Genomic DNA, 24,325 nt, shown 5'->3' on the forward strand with positions numbered 1-24,325 from the left:
GGAACATTTATAATTTTATTATTGCAAAACATTTCAGTACCTGTTAAGTACATGTTGAAGACTAGCATGTAAATAATCTTGCTTGAATTGTATGCAGAAGTAGGTAGAATCATATTTTCTGGATAAGACTGATTATATGAGCAAAGAAATTGCAAAGACTTAACAAGGAGTTGTTTGTAAACAATTTTCATGATGGACTGTTCAAAAGTATTGGTCAAAAAGAACCAAAATATGTATACTCAGTGAAAAAAGCCTTCATAGATAGGTTATCCAATGTGCAAAATTGGTACTTTATTAAAAGCAGAGTTTATATCATTTCAACAGTAGAATCACTTATGCCCTTGTGCTTTTCACAGGGAAGTGTGCCTCTTGAATCCTCATATGTAGTGGGGCATGTGGCCTCAGCCCCCAAAGAACAAAACCTAACTACTTTGTTCAGTGACGGGGAAAGCAGTCAGGTATGATTTTATGTGGAATTTGACCCGAGGAAAACCCCTTGCTCAGTTTGATTTACAGTGCAGCTGAGGGGGAAAAATCATTTTTATCAATTGTTTTGTGGCACCTGCAATCTTGATTTTTTATTGTGAAAGTCTAGAATAGCTACCATGTATTATGGTTTATTTGCTGTTTGTGCACCTTGCTTTCTTTTAAGTCTGCAAAGCTATGCTACGTTTTCTTTTATAATAAAGAGAATAAATGTTTATACATGGCATGTTCTTCAAATTTAAAGGGTCTTAAAAATGACTTCGTTAGGAACATCTTATGGACATTTGAAGATATTCACATGTTGGTAGGTTCAAATATGCCTATATTTGGAGGAGGAAGATACCCTGCTGTCAGCTTGCGTCTCAGGTGAATTAAGTGAATTAAATTAGATAGCTCCCTGTTGAAAAATGCTACTGTCGTTTTTTACTTATTGTTGCTAAAAAGTCACTTCAAAAATGAATTCCTTATTCAATATGAACTAAGCTTAAGTAGTTCCAATGGATGAGGAGCCTTCAAAAAGTCTAATCTATGGTATGTTTTGCCTATTTGGCAAAGAAAAGTACCTGTTCAATATTGTTAATATATTAAATATGAAGGATTTAAAATATGTAAAATATTGATAGGTCAAACTCTCTTATATCCTCGGTTGTATTCTGTATATTTCCCATTTTTGGTCTCTGTACTTCACTTGCAATTATTTAATTTTTACAATCTTCTGATTACTTGGTAATCAGAACCTTAAAGTTGCTTCTTAAATTTAAAAGTTTCCCCTACATAACAGAACTAAAATTACAAAAATGGTCATTATTCAAAACCACTGTTGATTTCATATCTATTGCAAATATTTCCATTTTCCTATTAGTCCTGATAGCTAATATTTACAGGTTTATATTGTATTAATTTAGTATTTAATTTCGAATCAACACTTCTATTTGTATTTTTAATGAATCCTAACTATTTTATTGAAATAACATTGCAATATTTTTACTTGAAGGGATAACAATAAGCCAATTAATGTGCTAACAGGAATTGATTATTGGTTGGACAACTTGATCTGCAATGTTCCAGAACTTGTTATGTGTTTTCATGTCAATGGAATTGTTCAGGTAAATTTTCCTTAAAAATATTCTGATTGCTTTCTCAATCTCAATCAGCAAAAGAATAAGTCAGAGGCTTAAAGTATACCTTTGCTATGATTTTATCCAATGTGGTATCCCCTATATATATATATGTTCTGATATAACTTTAGAAGTTCCTAGCTAGCTTAGCTGATTACTGAAGGACACATTAGTTGAAGAAAATGAATGGTATCCATTCAAGTAAGGTTGCTATAGCAAATAGATAGCAACCCGTCTGAGACTTCATTGTGAATGTCTTTGTAAGCACATTTTATTTGTAAGCAGTTCTGTACTTTCAGCAGTACACAAGAACTTACATTTATACATGTTAATAACTGTGAGTTCTATGTTATGTATAGAACATATCACAAAAAGTTGGGCAAGCTTTTTAGCTTTACAGGGAGTCCTCAATTTACGATCCTAGTGGAGCCTGCCCATTATGACTGACAGCCGTTAAGCTAGACAGTGTTGCTTAATAACCCCCACCCCCTGCTCTTCCTGATGCAGCCATTAAACAAACCCACAGGTCGTTAAATGGAGTATGGAGTGCTTTGGTGGAGAACCTTGCCTATCCCGGGCCTCCCAAGGTCTCCTCCAACTCCTGAGACTCCCCATGCCACACCCACCCCTCAAAGTCTCCACAGTCTTTAGGGGAAGCACTGCAGCATCCCTCTGGTTGGTTGTAAGGACAAACTACTGCAGGGGCACTGCAGGGCCGTAACTTCAGGACCAAGGTGTAAGTAGCTTTGGGGGCATCCACCATAATTTCAAACAGTTGCTAAACGAAGACTACCTGTATCATGAAACTTTTGCAACAGATATATTTTTTTTTCATTTCTAAAAATTCTTCCATTTTTGTTGCAGAAATATGAAATGATTAAGACAGAAGATATACCCAATTTGGAAAATTCCAATTTCTCTACTAAAGTAATAAAAGATATTGCTCAAAATATTTTATCTTTTCTGAAATCAAATTGTACAAAAGAAGGACATACATACTGGCTGTTTAAAGGTAAACTTCCCCCTGACCAATAGGGTTTTTTAAATTTTGTTTTTGAAAGGGCGATTTGCAATGTGGCTGTAACTTGGAATGAAATACGGTACAGAAGGCTCATAGTTCTTAGAAAATGAAGAAGCTAGCGAAATAGCAATTTCTTTCCCAAAAGTTTCTAATCATTGGCTACACTGACAATGCATAGAATGTCTCTCTTCATTTACACCAGGGGTATCAAACTGGATTTCTTTGCGGGCCGGATCAGCATTGTAGTTCTCTGCGGGCTGGCAGGGGTGGGTGGGCGGGATGGATGCCTCCTGCAGCATCTTGCCGGCCAAAATGGGGTGTGAGAGGGTTGTGTGCGCCCCCCCTGCGCTCATTTCACCCTCCATGGCTTCCTGCAGCACTCTGCCAGCTGTTTTCAGGCCCGTTTTCGACCCTGTTTTTGGGCTGCTTTCAGCCTGTTTTTCAGCCGGCAGAGTGCTGCAGGAGGCCATGGAGGGTGAAAAAGAGGCATGGGGTGGGGGTGGGGGGGGCGCACATAGCTGCCAGAGGCACTGCAGGCTGGTCCTTTGATATTTCCAGGCTGGCCCCGCGGGTTGGATTTAAGCACCCCTGATTTACACCAACATAAGGAGATAGTATTTTGTGCTATTAAGTTTGTGTTTACCACTACTGTGATCTTGTGAGCTTTAAGGCTTCCAGGGAAAGGGAGTAATAGCAATAGCATTAAAGACTTATATATCTCTTCACAGTGTTTCACAGTGCCCAACAAGCTAGGTCCTCATTTTATTGATCTCAGAAGGATGGAAGGCCTTGAGCCTGCTGAGATTCGAACTCCTGGCAGTCATCAGAATTAGCCTGCAATACTACATTCTAACCATTGTGCCACCATGGGTCATACGTCTAATATTTTCATGTACATCATGCACGTAACTGAACAGGAAAAAGTTTCAAATTTTTCAGTTTTCTATGTTGGTTGGAAGAACTTGAGCCATAGTAATAGTTAGATAAACTGAAAGCAGAGCAAACCTTAGTCATTAGCTTTATATTCTAAAATACTATAGAATTACCAACAATTCTGGCTTTTTATTCTTTGGACTTCTAATTTTATCAGACAAACTGATGGAAAACATTTTTCCTTTCAGCAAGTGGAAGTGATATAGTGAAGTTGTATGATCTCACTACCCTGTGTGAAGAAACAGAAGATAAATACCAAAACCCTTTCACAATGCCGGTAGCAATTCTTCTCTACAAGTAAGTTTTTCTATATATCATGAGGATTCAAGAATATATAAAAGAAGGGTTGGGTGACCCTTCTTTTACATATGTACACTCAAGACCTTTACCAAAAGTAAAATGTTAATCCTAGGGGCTATGTAAAATGTTAAATCTTTAGGTACTTGTTTTGATGCAGCACTTAACTTTCTAAAAAGTAATTAAATGAGTCTGTTATTTGGTTTTATATTGTAGGAGGCAAGAATGCAAGGAAAAAAATACTTTCTTTGAGCAAATTGTTATATCGTTATAATGATAACATGCTGTCTGTATAGCAACCTATCCTACCCTATAAGTATGTTGAATGGTTTATTAAATGATTTATTGCAGTATTTGATTCCAGTTTTGAAATACTAATATTAGTAAATGCTAATTTTTGTACAAGAAAATTAGAAAATGCACTGTTGGATTTTATTTTAATTTTGTAATCATCTAGGTACTTGAAGAAGTTGATCTGAAAAAAATTATTTTATATCTCATGCTGGTTAGTACCACAAGGATACACAATGTCTTTTGGGAGGGTGGATTTCAGTTTCATTATTTTCTCTTTTGATAGCAAAGGAAACATGATGGCAACTTCATTTAGCTTGCTTTAGCCGAAGGGAGCAGCTGTGGGTCCATTAGAACTAAAGCCAGCCCTGGCAAACTGTTCATCAGAGAGTGAATTATCTCATAATCTTTATAGGATTTTTATCAGTTGCCTTCTAAGACAAAAGTGTGTGTGTATGGGGGGGAGGGGGCAATGATGCTGAAGTACTACAAAGATAACATTCAAAACAGTACATGTGTGAAATTTAGAATTAATTTAAAGCATGTAAGAAAAGATTGTCTTCAATGACATCGGCATTTTCTTGTCATTAAAATATTTACTTTAAATATTAGCATTTTTTTCTGATACACATTTAAAATAAAATTTCAGTAGATATTTGAAATGTGAAAACTTTTGTTTCTTTTCTGTTTCCTTACTTTTGCTTAGAGTTGCATGCAATATGATGTTGAAAAAAACACAAAACCGGAAATATTATGGTACTATTAGAACTTTACTCCTTAACTGCGTAAAATTATTGGACAAGGGCAGGCATCCTCAGGTAAGAATTAAATCTGTATACTCTTGTTTCCGTATCACCTAGTGAAAACATTTTATGTATTGTAGACTGGTTAAAATTAAATATATATTTGATCTCCAATTACAATGGAAGACTCTTCATGTTTATGCAATTTCAATGAATTCTAGATTGCACATAATGCTAATACACTTAATGAACTTTGGCTGTATACATTCTCTTCATGTGGTTTAAAATATCTGGAATTCATTGTATCTGACTTGTATTTGAACCTGTCTTATTTTAATATTATTATTATTATTATTATTATTATTATTATTATTATTATTATTATTATTTCAATTTATATGCCGCCTTTCTCCAGAGACTCAGGGCGGCTTACAATGCATTTTTAAAAAAAACCATTATAAAAACATTTAAAAATTAAAACATTAAAACCCATTCACACCATTCATGGCCGGATCTCACAAGATCGCAAAGCGAGATCAATGGCCCCAGGCCTGCCGGAAAAACCAGGTCTTCACCACTTTTCGGAAGGCCAATAGGGTGGGGGTAGTCTGGACCTCAGGAGGTAACTGGTTCCAGAGAGCTGGGGCAGCCACAGAGAAGGCCCTCCCCGCGGGCCCGCCAGCCGGCATTGTTTAGCTGATGGGATCCGGAGGAGACCAACTCTGTGGGATCTTACTGATCGCTGGGAGCTATGTGGTAGAAGGCGGTCTCAAAGATAACCTGGCCCTGAGCCATGTATAAAGCACAGTTTAAGTTAACTCAATTTGCCTTTTCAATTATAACAGTTAAAATATTGGAACCATGTCCATACTAGGAAAATTTGGGTTGAAAACTTATCCATATACTGCCAAAATAATTTTTAATGTTATAAGTGAAGTTAATGAGTACATCCTATTCTACTATTTAAAATAAGCATATTTTAACTACAATTTTACCTTTAAATCCATTTTTAAGATATTTGTAAAAAAAAATATAGTTCTGGGAGACCCTTTGAATTCTTATTTCTGTCTTTATTTCAAATAAGATTATTGCTTCAGCAAATTACATGCTCTCAGAACTGTTCCAATTAGATGAGCCAAAAAAAGAAGAAAGCAGCGAATTTCCTTTAAATGGCAACTCTGATGAAAGTTATAGTGAAGAAGAAGAAGAAATGCCTGATAGTGATGAAAATGGATTGTATAGCACCAGCTCAGATTTTCCAGATGACAGCAAAGCCGTTGCTATAATTAAATCTGTTGGAGAATTGTCGGTACCTGAAAAATACAAGTCTACTCATCAGATACGTGTAAGTTTATCTACTGAATTTGAAATGCCACTTCAGTTAACATTAGGATTATATTTTATGGTCTAAATTTAAATATGTGGGATTCCTTTCTGTCAAGGTAATTACCATATTTTTCGGAGTAAAAGATGCACTAAGATTTCGAAGAGGTAAAAAAGAAAAAAAGTTTTTGCCCTCCCTGGCCCACAGGGGCACTCTGCAGGCCTTTCAAACTCTCTGCGCGTCCTGTTTTTGTGAAAAATGGGCCCGTTTTCCACAAAAACAGGATGTGCAGAGAGTTTGAAAGGCTTGCAGAGTGCCCCTGTGGGCTGGGGAGGGCAAAAACGTGACACGGGGGAGGGGTTGGTAAGCCAAAAACGGGCCCATTTTTCACAAAAACAGGATGCACAGAGTGTTTGGGAGGCCTGCAGAGTGCTCCTGGGGGCTGGGGAGGAAAAAAACGCCCCTGTTTTTTGACTTACCAACCCCCCCAACGCATCGCGTTTTTGCCCTCCCCAGCCCCCAGGAGCACTCTGCCGGCCTCCCAAACCCTCTGCGCATCCCGTTTTTGCAAAAAACATGCCTATTTTTCGTGAAAACAGGACGCGCAGGGCGGAGTTTTGGGAGGCCAAAAATGGCTGTATTCGGTGTATAAGACCCATCAACGTTTCCACCCTCTTTTAGGGGGGTGGGTGGGGAAAGTGTGTCTTATACTCCAAAAAGTACGGTAATATGAGAAGAGGAGTTTTCGGTTGAAGATTACCTCTATTGGGCCTTCAGGGGAAATGCGTGCCTTTCAAAAATAGATATCCAAATAATTTATTTCAAGTAAATAACTTCATATTTTTTTCTAATCCTAACCCTATCAACTTTTTTGGCTTGTTAGAATCTTTTAAACGTACGTTAGATGAATCCTACCACTTTTTTTTCCTCCTTTCTCCGTTCTTAATTCCAAACTTATGTGTTTATTCATATTTTTTTTTAAATTTGCATGTATGTCCCCTATCTATAATATGGATTATATCCGCACACTCTCAAACAATCCCCCAAACTCCAACAATATCATTTGATTGTGTATATTACCACCGCTGCCTCTGGTTGTCTTTGATGAGAAACTATTCCTTACTGCAAAGGATCATTGGAAAAAGTATTATATTCATAAACTTCTGGAGTGACAACAGGGAAGGGATCATCATTACTTCGGGGAGGGGGGGGCAGATATTCCAGAGCAGGAGAACTACCATACAACTAAGAAGCTCTACTTATGAATACAGGATTTCCTAATATCTTGGAAGGAAGACTTTATAACATGATATCTCAACCCAGGACAGACAGATTCTACATAAAGTAGATGGTCCTGTAGGCCTTCCTGGAATGTTTTCAATAATTGATGAAAAAAGGTTCCATTTCAAATCTCAACAGTTATTTATACATATTAGAAATCACATGATTTTCATTTGTATATAATTCTAATTCTGTCCTATGTCTGGTGACTTTCTGTCCATATTAAACCTCTCCTTTAATTGTGTATATAAAAAACATTGAAAAGTAAATCCTGCAGTCAGTTGTTCTCTTGATTTCATCTTAAGCTTATATTCTTTATAAGAATGGCTTCTTTGTTGGTTTTCAGTGATAATATAAGCTGAATTCCACTAGTTTCATGAAAACTTCTTTTGTCTTCTATAAAGCCTAGCTGTGCCTTTCCTGTTTGCCATGACACTGAAGAACGATGCAGACTAGTACTCAGCTATGTTCTTGAAGTAAGTTACATAACTGAGAAGTGTGCTATTTAACTGTTTTTTAATGTGTACGTGTTGGTACAGTATTGAAAAGCTTTTTTCTTTAACAAATAGGGCTTAAAATCGGTTGATAGTAGCATCAAGAAGGAAAGTGATCTTCCTGCAGCAGACCCCAGTATACCTATCCCTTTAAAATACGAAGATGAATCATCAACAGTTGGCCCTGAGTGCCTTGAAAAACAGATGGCCTTATTTTTAGGCAAGAGTAAGTTTGGTTTGTTGCATCCTAAATGGCTTTTCACAGATGGTAAACCTCTTTGTCAAGAAAGCCTAAGCCCCAAATATTGCTTTCTTTATAAAGTGATTGTATTACTTTGAATTATATGTAAAACTTTGCTATTTTAATGTGTTTGTCTACATTTAATGTATTTATTATGAGACCTTTGCCAATTTGGTTCAGTGGTTAAGGCACCAGGTTAGAAACCTGGAGACTGTGAGTTCTAGTCCCTTCTTCAGGCATGAAAGCCAGCTGAGTGACTTTGGTTTGGTCACTTTCTCTTTGTCCATGATGCTGGGCTTGGGTGTCAAGTTGGTTTTTCAATTCCTGTTACAACCAATGGATCAATACTTAGTTAATAATAATAAAAAAAAGCAGACTCTGCACTTGGAGGAAAATGCTATGACAAAAATTCATTATGAGATATTTGAACATTCAGGTACTGTTTTAACAGTAATGTTAGGTTGTTGTAGGTATATTAGTTGTTAAGATATATTTTAAGTACGTGGCTTTAAATAATTTAGTTTGTAGATAGAACATTGTTTTGATCCTATATATTTATTTGATCCTATATATGTTATTGATAAAGTAATAAGCAAAGGTTCTCCGTGCCTTCAAAATTCATGGCACATATTCAGATTGTTTTATAGAAATTGAAAAGTGACCAAAAGCTAAAATAGTTTAATTTGAATAAGGAATCTTACACCAATATTCAAAATGGCTAAAATGCTAATTTGAAACTAAATTGAATTAAAATGCTCATTTAATTTCAAAATGTAATCCTTTTAACTTTTATGTTAAGATTGCTAATCATTCTTTCATGTTCAATTCTAGTGGGGTCATTCCAGGAAGTTAAACATTCCAGTCAGTCAGGAATGATCCCTGGAACCTGGCAATATAAAATGAAACTTCAGCTGATTTTAAAATCTTCAAGGGCTTATTATGTTCTTTCTGATGCTGCTGTGAGTCTTCAGAAATATGGGAGAGCATTACGATACATAAGATTAGCTTTACAGTGTTATGGTAAGTAGGACTTTTATTATATATCTTATATATCTCAGATGTATATTTTTATATCTACTTTAACACTTGTAATTTCTTTATATCTGAGGGTTTTAAACTGGCTGCTTCAGATACAAATTATTTTACAATTTAATTATTTCTAATATCTCTGGAGTGGGCAGTCAGCAGGCAGTTTGGTGAAATTTCTTCCTGCCCCTAATCCCCCAGGCCTCCTAGAATGCTCACACCCACCTCAGTTCAACCCTAACCCTTTCAATGAAACAGGGCATCAGTTTAGTAAATGTATAAATAAAGCATTGAATTGTAATTCTGATATATTTTTATTTTCTAAAAATGTCTAAGAAAACTGTGGGGAGCCCAGAGGTATTTTATTCCATAAATATGATGCTAGCAGTTTGTTTTACTGCATGCTGTCATCTGATTTGCTATTTTTTTAGATCAAATTATTACAAAATCAAGAGAAGCAATTGGCAGTTCACTGGTACCCACCATCTGAATATAAATCCATAAATATGGATTCAGGCAATGATATTTGCTACTAGCAAAACACCAGTAAACACTACTCTTAGCACTTGCAATTTATGTAAGCACACTTGATGTTAGAAGTTAGATACATGGACTTTTATTTCTTGAATCTGCCAGAAGGTTTGAGGCTAGAATACTACAATTCTTCATAATGTGGTTTCTTAGTAATGAGATATTTTAACTTCCAGTTCACCAATATCCTTTCTGATTTTTCCCCCCATTAGATGCATATTGCTGCCTCTTCATGAACATGCTTTCTGAAGTACTCCTATTTCTTTGTCAGAGTTTAACTCTTTGTGGTGATATTCAATTAATGCTGGCCCAGAATGCAAACAACAGAGCTGCATATCTTGAAGAATATAACTTTCAAACAAAAGAAGATCAGGAAATACTGCATAGCCTACATCGAGAGTCTAGCTGTCAAGGTAATCACGACTGCAACCTGAGTGTAACAATATGTCAAGTAGCTCTCCAAATCAAAATAAAAGAACTATACTTTTTTTCGGCAGCAATATATTGCCCTTTGAATCATTTTGGTAATAAAATGTCTGGATCCAGTAAAATAAGCAGTAGCTGTGCCTTTTATTATATAATGTAAGGACTCTTTATATATTTTTTTCTTCAAACAATTTTTAAGGAATTGTTTGAAGCTAATCTCTAGCCAATGTCATTATGAGGGACATGTACACTCCATGTAATTCCAGAATAATTTGACTATTGGTAGTTCTTATTTAACAGTTTAGCTACTGTTCGTAGTTATAAGAGTCATGAAAAAAATAACTTTACGACCATTTTTCACATTTAAGACATGACTTGCATGTCTCTGGAACAAAAGAAAGCTGAAGTAAATCAAAAGGGCAGTCCTCATTTAGCAACTGCCTAAGTTACAACAGTAATGGAAAAGTAACTTTATGACTAATCCTTACATTTATGAATTTTGCAGGTCTTGTAAACAAAAGGTGAAGTAATATGAACATATTTGTCATTTCACTCAACTGACTTCCTGGTCTCAATTGTGGTCTAAACAAGGACTACCTGTAAAGTAAACAGATATAGTTATCTGATATAGATATGTCTATATAGAGATATAGATACAGATATAATAATAATCCAAATGGCTGTAATGATTAGGTTAGTTCAGACTTTTCTAAAATCTGGATGTTCAGGTTCTAATCTGTATTCCAACTGATAGGTAGAACATTGTAATTAACCTTTTATTTGTGATTGCCCATACCAAATTTATAAATGATAATAGACATTGATTTAGAACTTGAATTTTTATACATTATTTAAGCTTTTTTTTTGTCTAAATGGAAAGAATGGAAGGAGTTGGATACAGCTCTAGACAACTTTCAAGGACTGAAGCCATCTTAAAAGATGGTGGCTATGTGGGTCAGAAGGATTCTGCTGACAGTATTGAAAATGATTGAGAGGTACAGCAAAACCTAGAGGGGCATACCCCCTATATTACTTTATAGTGTACTATAGCCACTAGGTTTGGCCACTATGGCCAAAGATTCTATTGCATATAAAATTGGAATGGATCTAAACGTAACTTTAGCTAGAAATATCTAGAACAGAAATGCAATAGTTTTTGTCTTCTTGGTCAACAATGGATTATAGCCTCATTTTCTACATAATAGCTCTTAACAATGTTTTGCATGTACAAATGATAGTGAATGTCTAATTACTAGCTGATTCCAGTAGTTTATCCTCCTTAAATTGTTTTTCAATAGCTTTTCATGTACTTCTATATAGTAAGTATTTGGCAACTTATTATGCTAATTTTTTTCTTGTAGTATTTTCTTGGGCTACTGACCTGTCTACAGATTTGGAATGCCAGCTTTCGGTCAGCTGCAAATGTTATGAGGCAGCTCATGAAATTTTGCTTTTTAGTAATTTAAAAGAACAGAATCCAGAGCAGTATACCCAAGTGGTGAAGAGAATGGGCAATATTCAAAATGAAATTGGAGTATTTTATATGAACCAAGCTGCTGCTTTACAAAGTGAAAGAGTAGGCAAGTATATTTATATGTGTATGTGTTTATTTTAGCCATGTGTGTAGGTATATATTATACATGTAGGGTTAGTGTAGCTAACCCTTTTATAGCTACACCTGGAACTCATATTTTTAGGATAATTTGCAATGTATATATTCTGTTGGTATTTTAAGCCTGGATCTACAGTTATCAGAAAACAATCCCAAAAGTAGAAGATAATGCGTTGATTGTGTACAATGTAATTGAGAAACTGTTATGCAGAATCTAATTAAGTATAATTGTAAAGCATTATGAAGTCACTTCCATAAACGTAGGTGACACTGATTTAATATACATACAGTATTGCTAATTTAGGAAAATAATTGAGAATAAGCCATAGGAGTTGATACTCCTTTGCCTAGTGTTTCTTTCAAATGCCAAGCTGATTTCTTAATCTGGCTGCTAGTTGCACATTAGTGGAAGAAAGCAAAAATAAAATGTATTTTATAATTTTATTTATTTATCTATTTATTAAACTTATATTGCTGCACATCTTGCCAAAGGTGTGTCTCGATGGACAACAGATAGATTAAACTACATATAAAGGAAACAATGTAAAACATATAAAAATCATTTTAAAAGGTAAATATTATAAAAAACAAAGATATAAACCCTAGGTGAGAATAACTATAAGAATAATAACAGTGAAGCCATCTAAGCAAGTCTTTAGTTCCCTGGGAGCCTCAGGCCTAATATCATAGTGAAGTCTTAAGGGCCTTCCAGAATGTCGAAAGGGTTGGAGTTAAACTAAAATTAGGGGAGGGGGGAAATGTTCCATAAGGTCGATGCCATGGCATGGCAGAGAAGACATGTCCCTTGGGACCTAACTAATGGTACCTGCATCATACCTGCTCTGCCAATTTAATCACAGTTTTTGTTGCTATTTTTTTCTTTCAGGAAGAGAAGCAAAAGTTTATTCTTTCACAGTCGGGGTAATATTTAAAAGAATCAGTACAATATTATTGCTTGTAACTGCAAGAAATTAAATAATTCCAAAATAAATAATCCAACTACTTTTGTTGTATGCTTTCTCAGTTACTATTACAAAAGAAAAACTGAACCAAGTGTAAACATGCCATTTCATTCTTACAATGTAGCCCATATTTTCTCCCTTAATTTTCTATCAAATTTTCCATTAACTTCTTTACTCTCTATCCCCATGGAGTTACTCACTAACTATATGAAATGGAATTTGTATAGGTTTCTAATACAAAAGATTAACTACCATATTTTTCAGACTATAAGATGCTCCGGACTATAAGACGCACCTAGCTTTTGGGGAGGAAAACAAGAAAAAAAAATCTGCCTCTGCCTCCCAGCAGTTTGCCTCCTTGCAGCAAACAGCAAACAGCCTTGTCAGCTTCAGCACAGACTGATTTAGCATGAGCAGCTGATTGGTGGTTGGATCGGCCTCCTGGAATACTGAAAATCAGCTGTTCCAGCTGCGGGGATCACTGCCGCCTATCGCTACCTCTGCGCACCCCATTTTCGGCCTCCACACGTTCCATTTTTGGCCTCCCATGTCCCGTTTTCAGCCCATTCCAGGCCGAACAGGACGCACGGAAAACAAGATGAGCACAGATCGAAAATGGGGCGCATGGAAGCCAAAAATGGGGCACGCGGAGGGGGCGATAGGTGGTGGTGATCCCTACAGCCTGGAACAGCTGATTGTCGGTATTCCGGGAGGCCGATCCAACTGCTAATCAGCTCCTCGTGCTAAATCAGGCTGTGCTGAAGCTGACCAGGCTGTTTGCTGTTTGATGCAAGGAGGCAAATTGCTGGGAGGCAGAGGCCGAAGGGTGGGGGCTGGCGGATGGGCGGGGCTTCGGCAACATTTGGTCTATAAGACGCACAGATATTTCCACCCACTTTTGGAGGGGACACATGCGTCTTATAGTCCAAAAAATACGGTACTTCACTGGAATAATAATGCAGGAAGATAGGGACTGTTTTTCGTACCCATGTACCATCCTTCCTGCAGAGAATTCTCAGGACCCCAGGTCACATTATTTCTGGTGGAATTTTACCTACCCCAGACCACACCCTTCCTGTAGGTTGCCTAATACAAATGATTCCAGATTTTTCCCTTCTCAGGCTGCTGTCCTGCCTGGTTTGTTTTCTTTTTCGATTTAATTCTAGTCTCTAATCTTTTCTTCTTCTCATCCTGTTGGTGACACATTTTTAGTTCAGTTTTAGTTCATTAGTTTAGTTTATTTCAGGTTTTCAATCTCATGAATATGAACTTTAGTGTCTCAAACTATTTAGTAGTATCTAAAGCAAAATCTCTTCCTTTTTTATTAAAAATAGTATTGTTAACTTTCAACAGAAATTCCCATAACCTTGTAGAAAAAAATCTTACTGTTTATTAGCCATTAACCATATAAATACCAAGCAGAGTTCCATTGCTTTTGTTACACCTGTAAACACTTCTGTGTATACTCTTTGTTTATAATACATATAAGGATGCCTATCTTATGCAAAATGTTCCTAGATTTCATTGAGTTTTTTCATTGTTCATTTATAACTTGATACTATATCTATAGAAAAGATCAAGCAGAATTTGCATCTATGATCTGATAAATTATGTTTTTAATCAGATCAAAACTTATGGTTTCTATGCTCTTTTTAAAAATAAAATCTGGAAACATTTTAATAACATACATGAGATTGTTAACCTGAAAACATTAAAATTAAATATGCTTTTTGAAGAATATTCTGTTTTAGGAGTAATTTTCCTGTGAAGTCTAAGAATTTATATTTAGATTCTTAGCTATTTATGACTTTCTCACAATCCTGGTAACCATCATGGAACCAAAATGTTCAGGAAGAAAAAAAGTTGGAAACAGCTTTTTAAAAATATTTATTTACTTGTTTTTGTACTGCCATGCTGCTTACTCCTGACAGTTTCCAGTGTGTCTCTTGGAAAAACAAAAACATTTGAAATGTTCTTTATGCATTTAAAGTAAACATATTTTTATTTCATTTTCCAGAATGGTGTTCAGATATTTATTCCATATAGTTTTTTCTGATTTCTGTGAATGAAATGGGTCCCTTTTCTTTTATTCTGTTACAGAGAACAAGATGGTATCTACAGCAGAGCAGCAACTTTGGAAGAAAAGTTTCTCTTTTTTTGAAAAAGGGATTCAGAACTTTGAATCCATTGATGATTCAACCAATGCTGCTCTTCTCTTGTGTAACATGGGAAGGTTAATGCGGATTTGTGCACATGCGCACTGTGCAGTGGGCGGAGACTTCAAAAGAGAATTTTCTCCTGAAGAGGCTCTTTATTATAATAAGGTAAGGCTAGGCCTAAACATTTAAGCGGACTGCAATACATCAATGGAATGTACACTAGAATACAGTGTTTGTATACTAATTTTATAATCATGGTATAGGCTTAAGTTTTCAAGTATAGTACGATAATATTAGTATGAACTTCATGCTTATATTTATTATGCAGTTTTATCTTTGCTATGGGCAAGAAATTTATATTAGTATCTACATTTTATCCTGGCAATATTGTTTAAAATCATTCTTTCAAACTTACAACTCCTTTAAAAATTTTAATAGGTTTTTAATAAAATATGGATAGGCAGCTTTTATTGTTCTTGATTCAGATTGTTTTTCCACTGGATTATTTATATTAGTAACTACTCACATTGGGACTTTGCATTGTAACTTTAGATAAATATGTTGTGGAAGCCCAAATAGCTCTTTACTTTGTCTTTTTCTACATTCTTTCCTTAATAGAAAACAGTCACAAGGGAACTATAGAACATAGGTTTTTTTAAGTGTAATGAACACTTTGGGTATAAGATCCTGATTTGTGATCATAAAAGGATATTGCTTTGGATATGTAAGAATTTACACTGACTCTTTCATTGATTAATATTTGAAAACTTGATAAATTGTGAAAATATTTTCAGAATCCAGAATGTATAGAGAGATTTAAAAGCAAAGTAATATTCCGTAACTTGTGACTCTTTGATATACTCAGATATCTCAAATCCCAGGTATTCCTATTCCCAAAGGCTAGGAATTCTATAGTCCTTTATATCTGGATAATTCCACATCCAGAAACTCTGGACAACAGTCCTCTTAATATAATTCTATTTATACTTAGCGTTAAAAATCAGCCCACACTATTGACTGCCCTTTGTGAGACTTAACAATAATATTACTATTACTGGTTTCCATACATCTGTAAATGTCTCATATTCCATAATTATTAAATCTTATAGGCTGTTGATTATTATCTGAAGGCCTTACGATCGTTGAACAAAAGAGAAGTTCATCCAGCTGTTTGGGATTCTGTCAACTGGGAACTGTCCACTACCTATTTTACCATGGCAACTCTGCTGCAAGACTATGCACCACTATCTAGGAAAGCTCAGGAACAGGTATCAGATTTCATCTGATTATTGAATATCAACTTGTTTTACCAATGGGTAAATAATGAGGATATATATATGGTTTGTTAAATGCCACAATAATATGATTGTTTGTTATTGAATGGCTGTGTTACTTCTCTGTTAAGCTTCCATCAAATAGTTCTACAGAATTTAAACTAAAGTTTAAAACAATTAAATTAAAACTGTATTGTAATATACACACTTAAAAAGAATGAAGAAACTGATATAGTGATGCATCTTGATGAAAATTATTAATGATTTCTGACACAAAAACAAGACAAAAAATAATAATACAAGGTTGCAATAAATAAGGAAGGCTATATTCAGATAACGATTCCTTAGAAATCCCATTGATAGGATTATGAACAGGATTCTCAAAGAGCTCTGTGATTGGATTGGTACACTTGGGACAATTTTTCCAAGAGATTGGTGGGCCCCCCATTATTTAAGACAGAAATGCACAATCTGAGATCCTTTTCAGAGCCCCATGGACCTTAAAGCTGGTTCAATAATTTCTACTGAATTGCAAATACTATATGATAAAAGGGGCAAATTATATATGTAGTGAGTATTCACTTTAACTGCATTCGGTTAATGTAATTTAATTGTAAATAAGCATTCCGTACTTCTAAATGAAATCAGATCAAGTGTATTATTTTGTCCTGACAACACTGACCATGCTTTAGAATGTCATGCCATTCACCTTATGTCATGGTCAGCTATGGAAACCTGGAAGGAAATTTGTGTCTCTCTCTGACATAGGTCATTCTTGTGGGATTACCGATGCAGTTTCAATGGTGAACCTAGGCCTGAAAATAGATTTAATGTGATATCATTGGGAGACAAATTATATGATCACTGTCAAGCCTTATTACGCTTTATCATTTTGGACAGGACTATAAAGGAGTTATAAATTGAATAGATTTTAATTCGAAAGTTTTTCTTTTGTGTATTTTAGATAGAAAAAGAAGTTAGTGAATCAATGATGAAATCTTTGAAATACTGTGATGTTGAGTTAGTGACTACAAGGCAACCTCTTTGCCAGTACCGGGCAGCCACAATTCACCACAGGTTGGCTTCCATGTACCACAGCTGTTTGAGAAATCAGGTATTTTCTCCAAAATTGCATGGTTACATGGTCTTTCTGTGAATGTATATGCTTATAAATGTGTATGTTGGTAAAATGCCTAATATTATCTTGAATTGATTTGTCAAACTATGTTATTGATGAAGGTTGGGGATGAGCATCAGCGTAAACAGCACAGGATACTGGTTGATCTTCATTACAGTAAAGCTGTGAAGTTTTTTCAGCTCTTGAAGGATGCACCATGTGAACTTCTCCGCGTGCAATTGGAAAGAGTGGCGTTTGCTGAATTTCAGATGACAAGTAAGTAAATTAAATTAAAGCATTTCCTAATTTAGAGTACAATCCTATTTTAAATTGATGAGTAGTTTTCTGAGAACCTATTGGTGGTGGCTTTGAACAAAATGTTTGCAGTATGTGTTCAAAAAGAACATTTGTAGATTCTTATTTTGGGGCAGGGCAGCGATGAACTATTTATGTTGCTTACTTTCTGATTCTACTAGGTCAGAATAGCAGCACCGGAAAACTAAAGACTTTGTCTGGGGCCTTAGATATAATGATTCAATGCCGGTCTGTTTTTCAATCTATCAGGAAAGAGCTTGGTGCTGATTGTGAACAGGTAACTATTACTTTTCATATTTGCATATTATGATTGGATTTGCTTGCATATTATATTGCATATCATGTTTTGTCAAAGTATCAAAGTTCATATTTGTTACAAAAAGTTCATATATCAAAGTTGATATTTGTTATAAAAAGATGTTTTATAAAAAGGTTCAATTTTATTGATTCACTTTAAGTAATTTTTCTAAAATTGTAATATAGAGTTCTGACTGTAGAAGTGCACCTAATAAAATTTGGAAGGCATATTGTATGGATATTACAGTAATTCCTTAACACCCTTTTTGTTTAGAAATGTGTTGATGACTCAAACAATGCTGAGAGAGTTCCCGTTGAAGATCCATCTACTAACCTTAATAAAGAAGAAGTATTGAAGCTCCTTAGTATATTTGAATCTCGATTGTCTTTCCTCCTCCTTCAGTTCATCAAGTTGCTTTCGTCAACCAAGAAAAAAACTGGGTAAATGCCAGAATATTGTGTTATTTTCATTTAATGCTACTCCAAACCATGGAGAAATTTCTTTAAATGTGAATTTGAATCACTGGCTTGGTATCAGTACTCTTAAATAGAAATCCTAGAATAGTTTTACAAACTCTGCAGAGTTACCTCCTGCTCTTTTAAGTGTGTTCTGTATATGTGGTCATATTTTAGGAGGCACAAACAGTTGGGTAAACTTCATTTTAGTGTTTCATTTTCATTTACTCCATGTTATCTAGTGTGAACCTTGTTAAGTGAGGAAATGCTTGTTTATCTATCTTTCAAGATACTGCATATATTCTGTTGAACATAGAAGATTTAGATAGGAACTGAAGATAAAGAAAAAGGGTATTACCCTTTTTTTCAGGTATCTATATGGAATGCGGTGGCTCAGTGGCTAAGACGCTGAGCTTGTTGATCAAAAGATCGGCAGTTCAGTGATTCGAATCCCTAGTACCACATAACGGGGTAAGCTGTCGTTACTTGTCCCAAGTTCTGCCAACCTAGCATTCGAAAGCACGTAAAAAATGCAAGTAGAAAAATAGGGACAACCTTTGGTGGGAAGGTAACAGCATTCTGTGCACCTTTGGCGTTTAGTCATGCCGGCCACATGACCATGGAGAAGTCTTCGGACAGCACTGGCTCTTCAGCTTTGAAACAGAGATGAGCACTGTGCCCTAGAATCAGTAATGACCAGCACATATGTGCGAGGGGAACCTTTACCTTTACCTTTATATGTATTTACCTTTATATGACAAATTCTGATTACTTTCATATGTGCTTAATTCATATGTATATTTCATATGGGGTACCAATGGATAAAGGTAATAAATTACATGCTTTTGTTGTGTAGTTTACTGAATCTCAGAGCTGTTATATCAAGTGATGAAAGTTTTTATTTTTAGCATTAAGTTCTTATTATTTTGATTCAGCCAAATGGGGGGAAAGCTGTCAATGTTTTTTTTATAAGAAGGGAAAGGAAAGTAGATACTCTGCAATCTTGCCAGGAAAAAGTCAATAATCAATTTAAAACTGACAATGTTAGCATTCCAGGACAAAAGATATCCATAAAGAAAAGGAAATGAATGTATGGCAGGTTGAAATTGTAATAGAAGGTTCACAGGAATTGTATTAGAATTTCTAAGTCTCCACAAGATGGCAATATAAATACAGAACATAAAGAAAATAATTCCTATTTCAAAATTAATGCATTTGTTATATAACCTGTTGATAGCAATAATTGCTCTAATTCTATTGGTACTAGTAGTAATAGAATATACTGGTACTATGGTAATAGAAGTTTATTGTACCTGACCATAGTTTTAGAAGTTTGAAATTTTCATTTGGGGCAGGTGAAGGAGAACTAAAATCAGTATTTTTTTTCAAAGAATATGACATAAATCATCAGCTGTATTATACTTTTCTCATTAAAACATGTTTTAATTAATCATTAAAGCAGAAAGACCATATAGGTAGTCCTTGTTAACAACTGCCTCATATTATATGACCCATCCTCATAACTACGCCCTTTGCAGATCTGTAAAGCAAATCAAGATAATAAATCCAGTTGTGGTTTTACTTAGTAACGACTTCACATCACCACCAAGCTGATTCCAATTGTGGTCTCTAAATAAGGACCACTTGTACTTTTGTGATATTTTTGAACTCTTTAATTATGACTGATATTATAACACTTCTGCGTGCCAGCAGTGAACAGCCATGATAGCAGGATTGCCAGTAGTTCTGTGGTTTGGGACTTGGTAACTAAATTTAAGTTTTAGGTTTGTGAAATTTTAATCAGCATGTCATATTGTATTTTAGGGAGATAGATGGTGGAATATTACCCTGGTTTGCATCTGCATTTATATAATTCGATAACTTGCACATGTCAACAGAGTCCATTTAGAACAGTTTTCATGCTGTGACATTGAACTTATTGAAACATTCAAGTGACAATATGATTGTCAAACCCCGTAACCGCGGGGTTTGCAATACCGGGGGTGGGAAGGAGCTCCTGCACCGGTGATGGTAGGTGGAGACTTGGTGGCTGCAGTGGTGTGTCAAAGAACACCACGGATCAGCTGTGCCCCATTGTAAGCCTCATAGAAAATAAATAAAAGGACAAAAGGCACATTTTAAATTTAAATTCCTTTCAACTACCGTATTTTTCGGAGTATAAGATGCACCTTCCCCCCCCCCCCAGGTTGCTATTGTTACATGACTCTCAATATATTTTAAATTGATAATTAGAAGAACAATTCTGGATATTCTGATAGTATTATTGGAATTAGAATTGTATAACTGGTAAATATAATAATTTAGGCTGTTGCTTCCGTTGCCAAGCGTTAATTCTTTAATTGCTTCTTGTTGTATTGAGTGAAAATATTTGCGTAAAATATCTGCTTTCTTATTAAAAAGGATGGGAAAGAAACATGCAAATAGGTGTCTTCAGTTAACTTTCTATATGGATGCATTTCTGAAAGAAAGTTTTTGATCCAATAAATTGCCACCAAAATGAAGCTTTCTCGCCCCTAGAAAAACTGTTTTTGGGGTTTGGACAACTTTTAGAAGCAGTATGAGATGTGACTCAAAAACCTTCAGTGGGGGAAAAATTTATGTAAATTAGGGAACTCTCCCTCTTGAACAAACGGAAGTGTCTCTTGTTCCTATTGATGTGCTGTAGCAAAGACAGTATTTTTCAGAGTTCTTTATGCATTTGGATAACGTCTGTTCCACTCTACTTTTCTCTAGCGGTAAAGATGAAGAAAACCTTAAGGTGAATAAGTATGCTTACTCACTTCTCTTGCGATCAGCAGCAAACAAAAATCTAACTTTACTGGAAAGAACAGACGTTATTTTAAACATACTGCAACAGCTGACTCAGGACAATGAAGGAAATAATCTGGGAATTCAATGATCCACCTTAATGCTGGCATACTGCATTGTGGTAAATCAGTGCCTTGATCAAAATGGAATGTGTGCTTTTGTCCAATATGGACTGCTTGATTTTATTTATATTGTTACATATTTAAGATTGTACAGTTGGAAAAATAAACTTTGACCATTATTCTTTAAATGTCACTGTAAGAGGTGTTTTTTGGTTTATTATATTTATTTGTTAAATATGTTTGCCACCTATCTCACCATGGGGCTGCTCTAGGACGCTTGAAGTAATAAAAAAAGAAGAAAAATGAAAAGATGTGTGGAAGACAGAAGAGAAATAATAGAGCAGGGGTGTCAAACTCACGTCACGGTGGCGTCATGTGATGTATCGGGACCTTCCCCTTCGCTAAAATTGGTGTGGCCAGTACGTGACGCATCCAGCCCCATGGGCCGGGAGTTTGACAATCCTGTAATAGAGCAATAAAGTAACAATGACAAAGGAACACAATGAGAATAAATACATCAATATGATAACAAAAAGGTGAAGAGCAGAAAGCAAGAGGGAGAGATAGAGTCTGCCATCAATCTAGCAGCCACCCCCAATGTGAGACACACCCATTTGGTCCCCAGACCCACCAGCAGAGGCAGGTCTTCAGGCCTTTGCAGAAGGATAGAAGGGAGGGGGCAGAACTTACTTTAGCAGGGCTTCTTTAATGATCTGTGGTCCTTTAATGACCTGTGGACTTCAACTCCCAGAATTTCTGAGCCAGGATGGCTGGCATAGGAATTCTGAGAGTTGAAATCCACAAGTCAGTAAGGGGCCATAGTTCCCCATCTCTGCCTTATTAGAGGGTGAAGCGTTCCAGAGGGTGGGTGCTGCAGCAGAAAAGGCTCTTCTCTATCCTACTAGTCGGAATTCTTTGACTGACAGGATCCAAAGTCTGCCCTCTGTTGGCATGGATAGGATGGGCTTGTCCTAGCGGGATAAGGCAGTTCATTATTTATCAAATTTATATGGCCGCCCAGGTGGCAAAAGTGGGTGGTGTATAACAATTAAAACTATGTATAAAAAGATCAATGATTACAAATGTAAAATAATCGTTATTAAAATATAAAAAACCACCAGGCACAATTGAGTGAATATTTACCAGTGTCCTTGGGTCCCCAAACCTGAAGACATAGTTAGGTCTTGGGAGACTTTCAATATTAAGAGGGATGGAGCTAACTTCACTTCAGGGAAAGAATGTTGCATAAGGCAGATGAACTGTTTTGCATTTTAGCCACCATTTTTTTCAGAAATGCGAATAAAGTTGTATATTAAAATGTGTTTTATTGAAAATGAGTCCTATAGGCTAGCATATTATTACTTTTGTTTTGTGTTCCTGTTGCCTACTCTTCCCAAAAGCAACATTTGTATTTTACAGAGTTAGCAATGATAGCATTTATTGCAACCTAATGGCACCTTAGCTACTTCGTTTAGGATATTTTGGTCTATATCTATTTTGCACTAGTAGACACCTCTGAAATTTTTATAGTGTCACAGATGCCTCACTAAAAATTTCCCATGGCTAATTATAATTTGTCAGGCATGCCTGCTAAAATATAAATTTGTGCAGGAACCTAAATAAACGGCAGAAGTAGGGCAATTGTCCAAGCGGAAAAATACAAGCCTGTTTACCATGAGGTTATTTAATAACAGCTGCTTTCATTTGTGTTGTAGTGGAGAAGTTCACATGTTAAAATGACAAAACAATATTATGAATCTATTTACCAGCACAATTCTTGCAGCAAGTTACCCCTTGGGGGTCCCTGAGGTGTATTGCTTCAAACTTCTGTTGTAAGGTCTGGTCAGTACAATTCTGCCCATGTAGCAATTCAGCATACGCAAGCCGGATATTGTGTGGCCTCTTTTCTGTCATATCCATGGTTTTATAGATTAAACATTCAATACTTTTCTGTCATTTTGAAGATAAGCCCGCCATTTTTGACCTAGCCCTTTCACTGATTTTCTTCTCCTATGTAGTTTTCTTCTTCTATGTAGTTTGTCAGCCAATATTCATGCCCAACTTTCATTTTTCTGTCTTAATTTCTCATCTACTGCCACCCTTCGATGTTTAGGTTGTTATCATTCTTTGTCTCTTTGTTATTACCCCAGCTTTCTTCTTTTCCTCTTTTTTAAATGACAGTTTCAGTAAATGTCTAAAAAATATTTTTAGAAGTGTCTCTAGACCATCTTTCAATCAGAAACATCATATTGTCCATGTTTTAAAAATATTTTAAGTGGAAAAATCAAGATAATTATTTAAATAGTGTGAGTGGAATACTAGCTAAAAAATCGAGGTGACTATAGATACATTTCCAACAATAGGTCCTGAGCACATATGTGCAATTTGGGTTCTGTATAGTTATTCAGCCCATTTGGGGGGGCATTTCCTTACTCCACTCCTATTTTAATATTTTAAATAGATATATTGAACTTTGCAGGCTAAGCATATTTGTGTAGCTTTACCCAAATTCTCCCAACTAAAAAAAGCCAAAAAAAAAAAAAAATCACCCCATCTCATTCCAATGTCTCAACCACATCTTTTGTCTCAAAAAATTAACTTTCAGAGGTGGGGGGAAATACCCACCCATGTGTAACATACTCAAGGCATTATAGCTTCTGGTTTTTTTTAAAAAAAATGGAGGCTAAAATTTAATCATCATGTCTGGGAATTATTGCCTCATTGCTTAATCCAATATTCAATGCTGCCTTTAAATTTGTGAATTTTTCTTTTTCCTTGGGCCAACTTCTGTTATTATTTTGCCCTTTTCTGAATGCTTCCCACATAAAATGTTTAAAAAATGGTTATGAGATTTCACTATATATTCGTGTGGTGTAGAATCATTTAACAGAATTCCTAATCTTATCTCTGAAGTCCTAGTTAGTCATTGCCCTAATTTGCATTCTGACAGCTGTTTCTCTGCTCCTGGAGACTGGAGAATACTTTGGACAGCTATCAATGCAGTTTTGGCAGAAATCAACCCCTTTCTTA

The 24,325-nt window shown here is 35.6% G+C and overlaps 1 protein-coding gene across 4 annotated transcripts in view; it reads left to right on the top strand.

Annotated features, from left to right (window-relative positions):
• Positions 1-21,483, top strand: part of EDRF1 (erythroid differentiation regulatory factor 1) — a 33,282-nt gene extending 11,799 nt beyond the window's left edge. For 2 of the 4 annotated variants that reach the window (XM_034436432.3, XM_034436431.3), the window contains exons 7-25: positions 357-458; positions 731-852; positions 1,481-1,592; positions 2,469-2,616; positions 3,747-3,855; positions 4,853-4,964; positions 5,974-6,234; positions 7,899-7,970; positions 8,064-8,214; positions 9,061-9,249; positions 9,999-10,199; positions 11,574-11,792; positions 14,887-15,110; positions 16,055-16,213; positions 17,184-17,333; positions 17,459-17,612; positions 17,813-17,928; positions 18,223-18,389; positions 21,159-21,483. In XM_034436432.3, the coding sequence (XP_034292323.2) occupies positions 357-458; positions 731-852; positions 1,481-1,592; positions 2,469-2,616; positions 3,747-3,855; positions 4,853-4,964; positions 5,974-6,234; positions 7,899-7,970; positions 8,064-8,214; positions 9,061-9,249; positions 9,999-10,199; positions 11,574-11,792; positions 14,887-15,110; positions 16,055-16,213; positions 17,184-17,333; positions 17,459-17,612; positions 17,813-17,928; positions 18,223-18,389; positions 21,159-21,324 (2,934 nt within the window). In that variant the 3' untranslated portion in view covers positions 21,325-21,483. The remainder of the gene's footprint in view (positions 1-356; positions 459-730; positions 853-1,480; positions 1,593-2,468; positions 2,617-3,746; positions 3,856-4,852; positions 4,965-5,973; positions 6,235-7,898; positions 7,971-8,063; positions 8,215-9,060; positions 9,250-9,998; positions 10,200-11,573; positions 11,793-14,886; positions 15,111-16,054; positions 16,214-17,183; positions 17,334-17,458; positions 17,613-17,812; positions 17,929-18,222; positions 18,390-21,158) is intronic. The other 2 variants (XM_034436433.2, XM_087871632.1) reach the window with 1 other exon arrangement.
• Positions 21,484-24,325: the final 2,842 nt, after the last annotated feature.

The sequence above is a fragment of the Pantherophis guttatus genome, chromosome 6 (assembly GCF_059756535.1).
Source record: "Pantherophis guttatus breed Tessera chromosome 6, ASM5975653v1, whole genome shotgun sequence".
Classification (NCBI taxonomy): Eukaryota; Metazoa; Chordata; class Lepidosauria; order Squamata; family Colubridae; genus Pantherophis; species Pantherophis guttatus.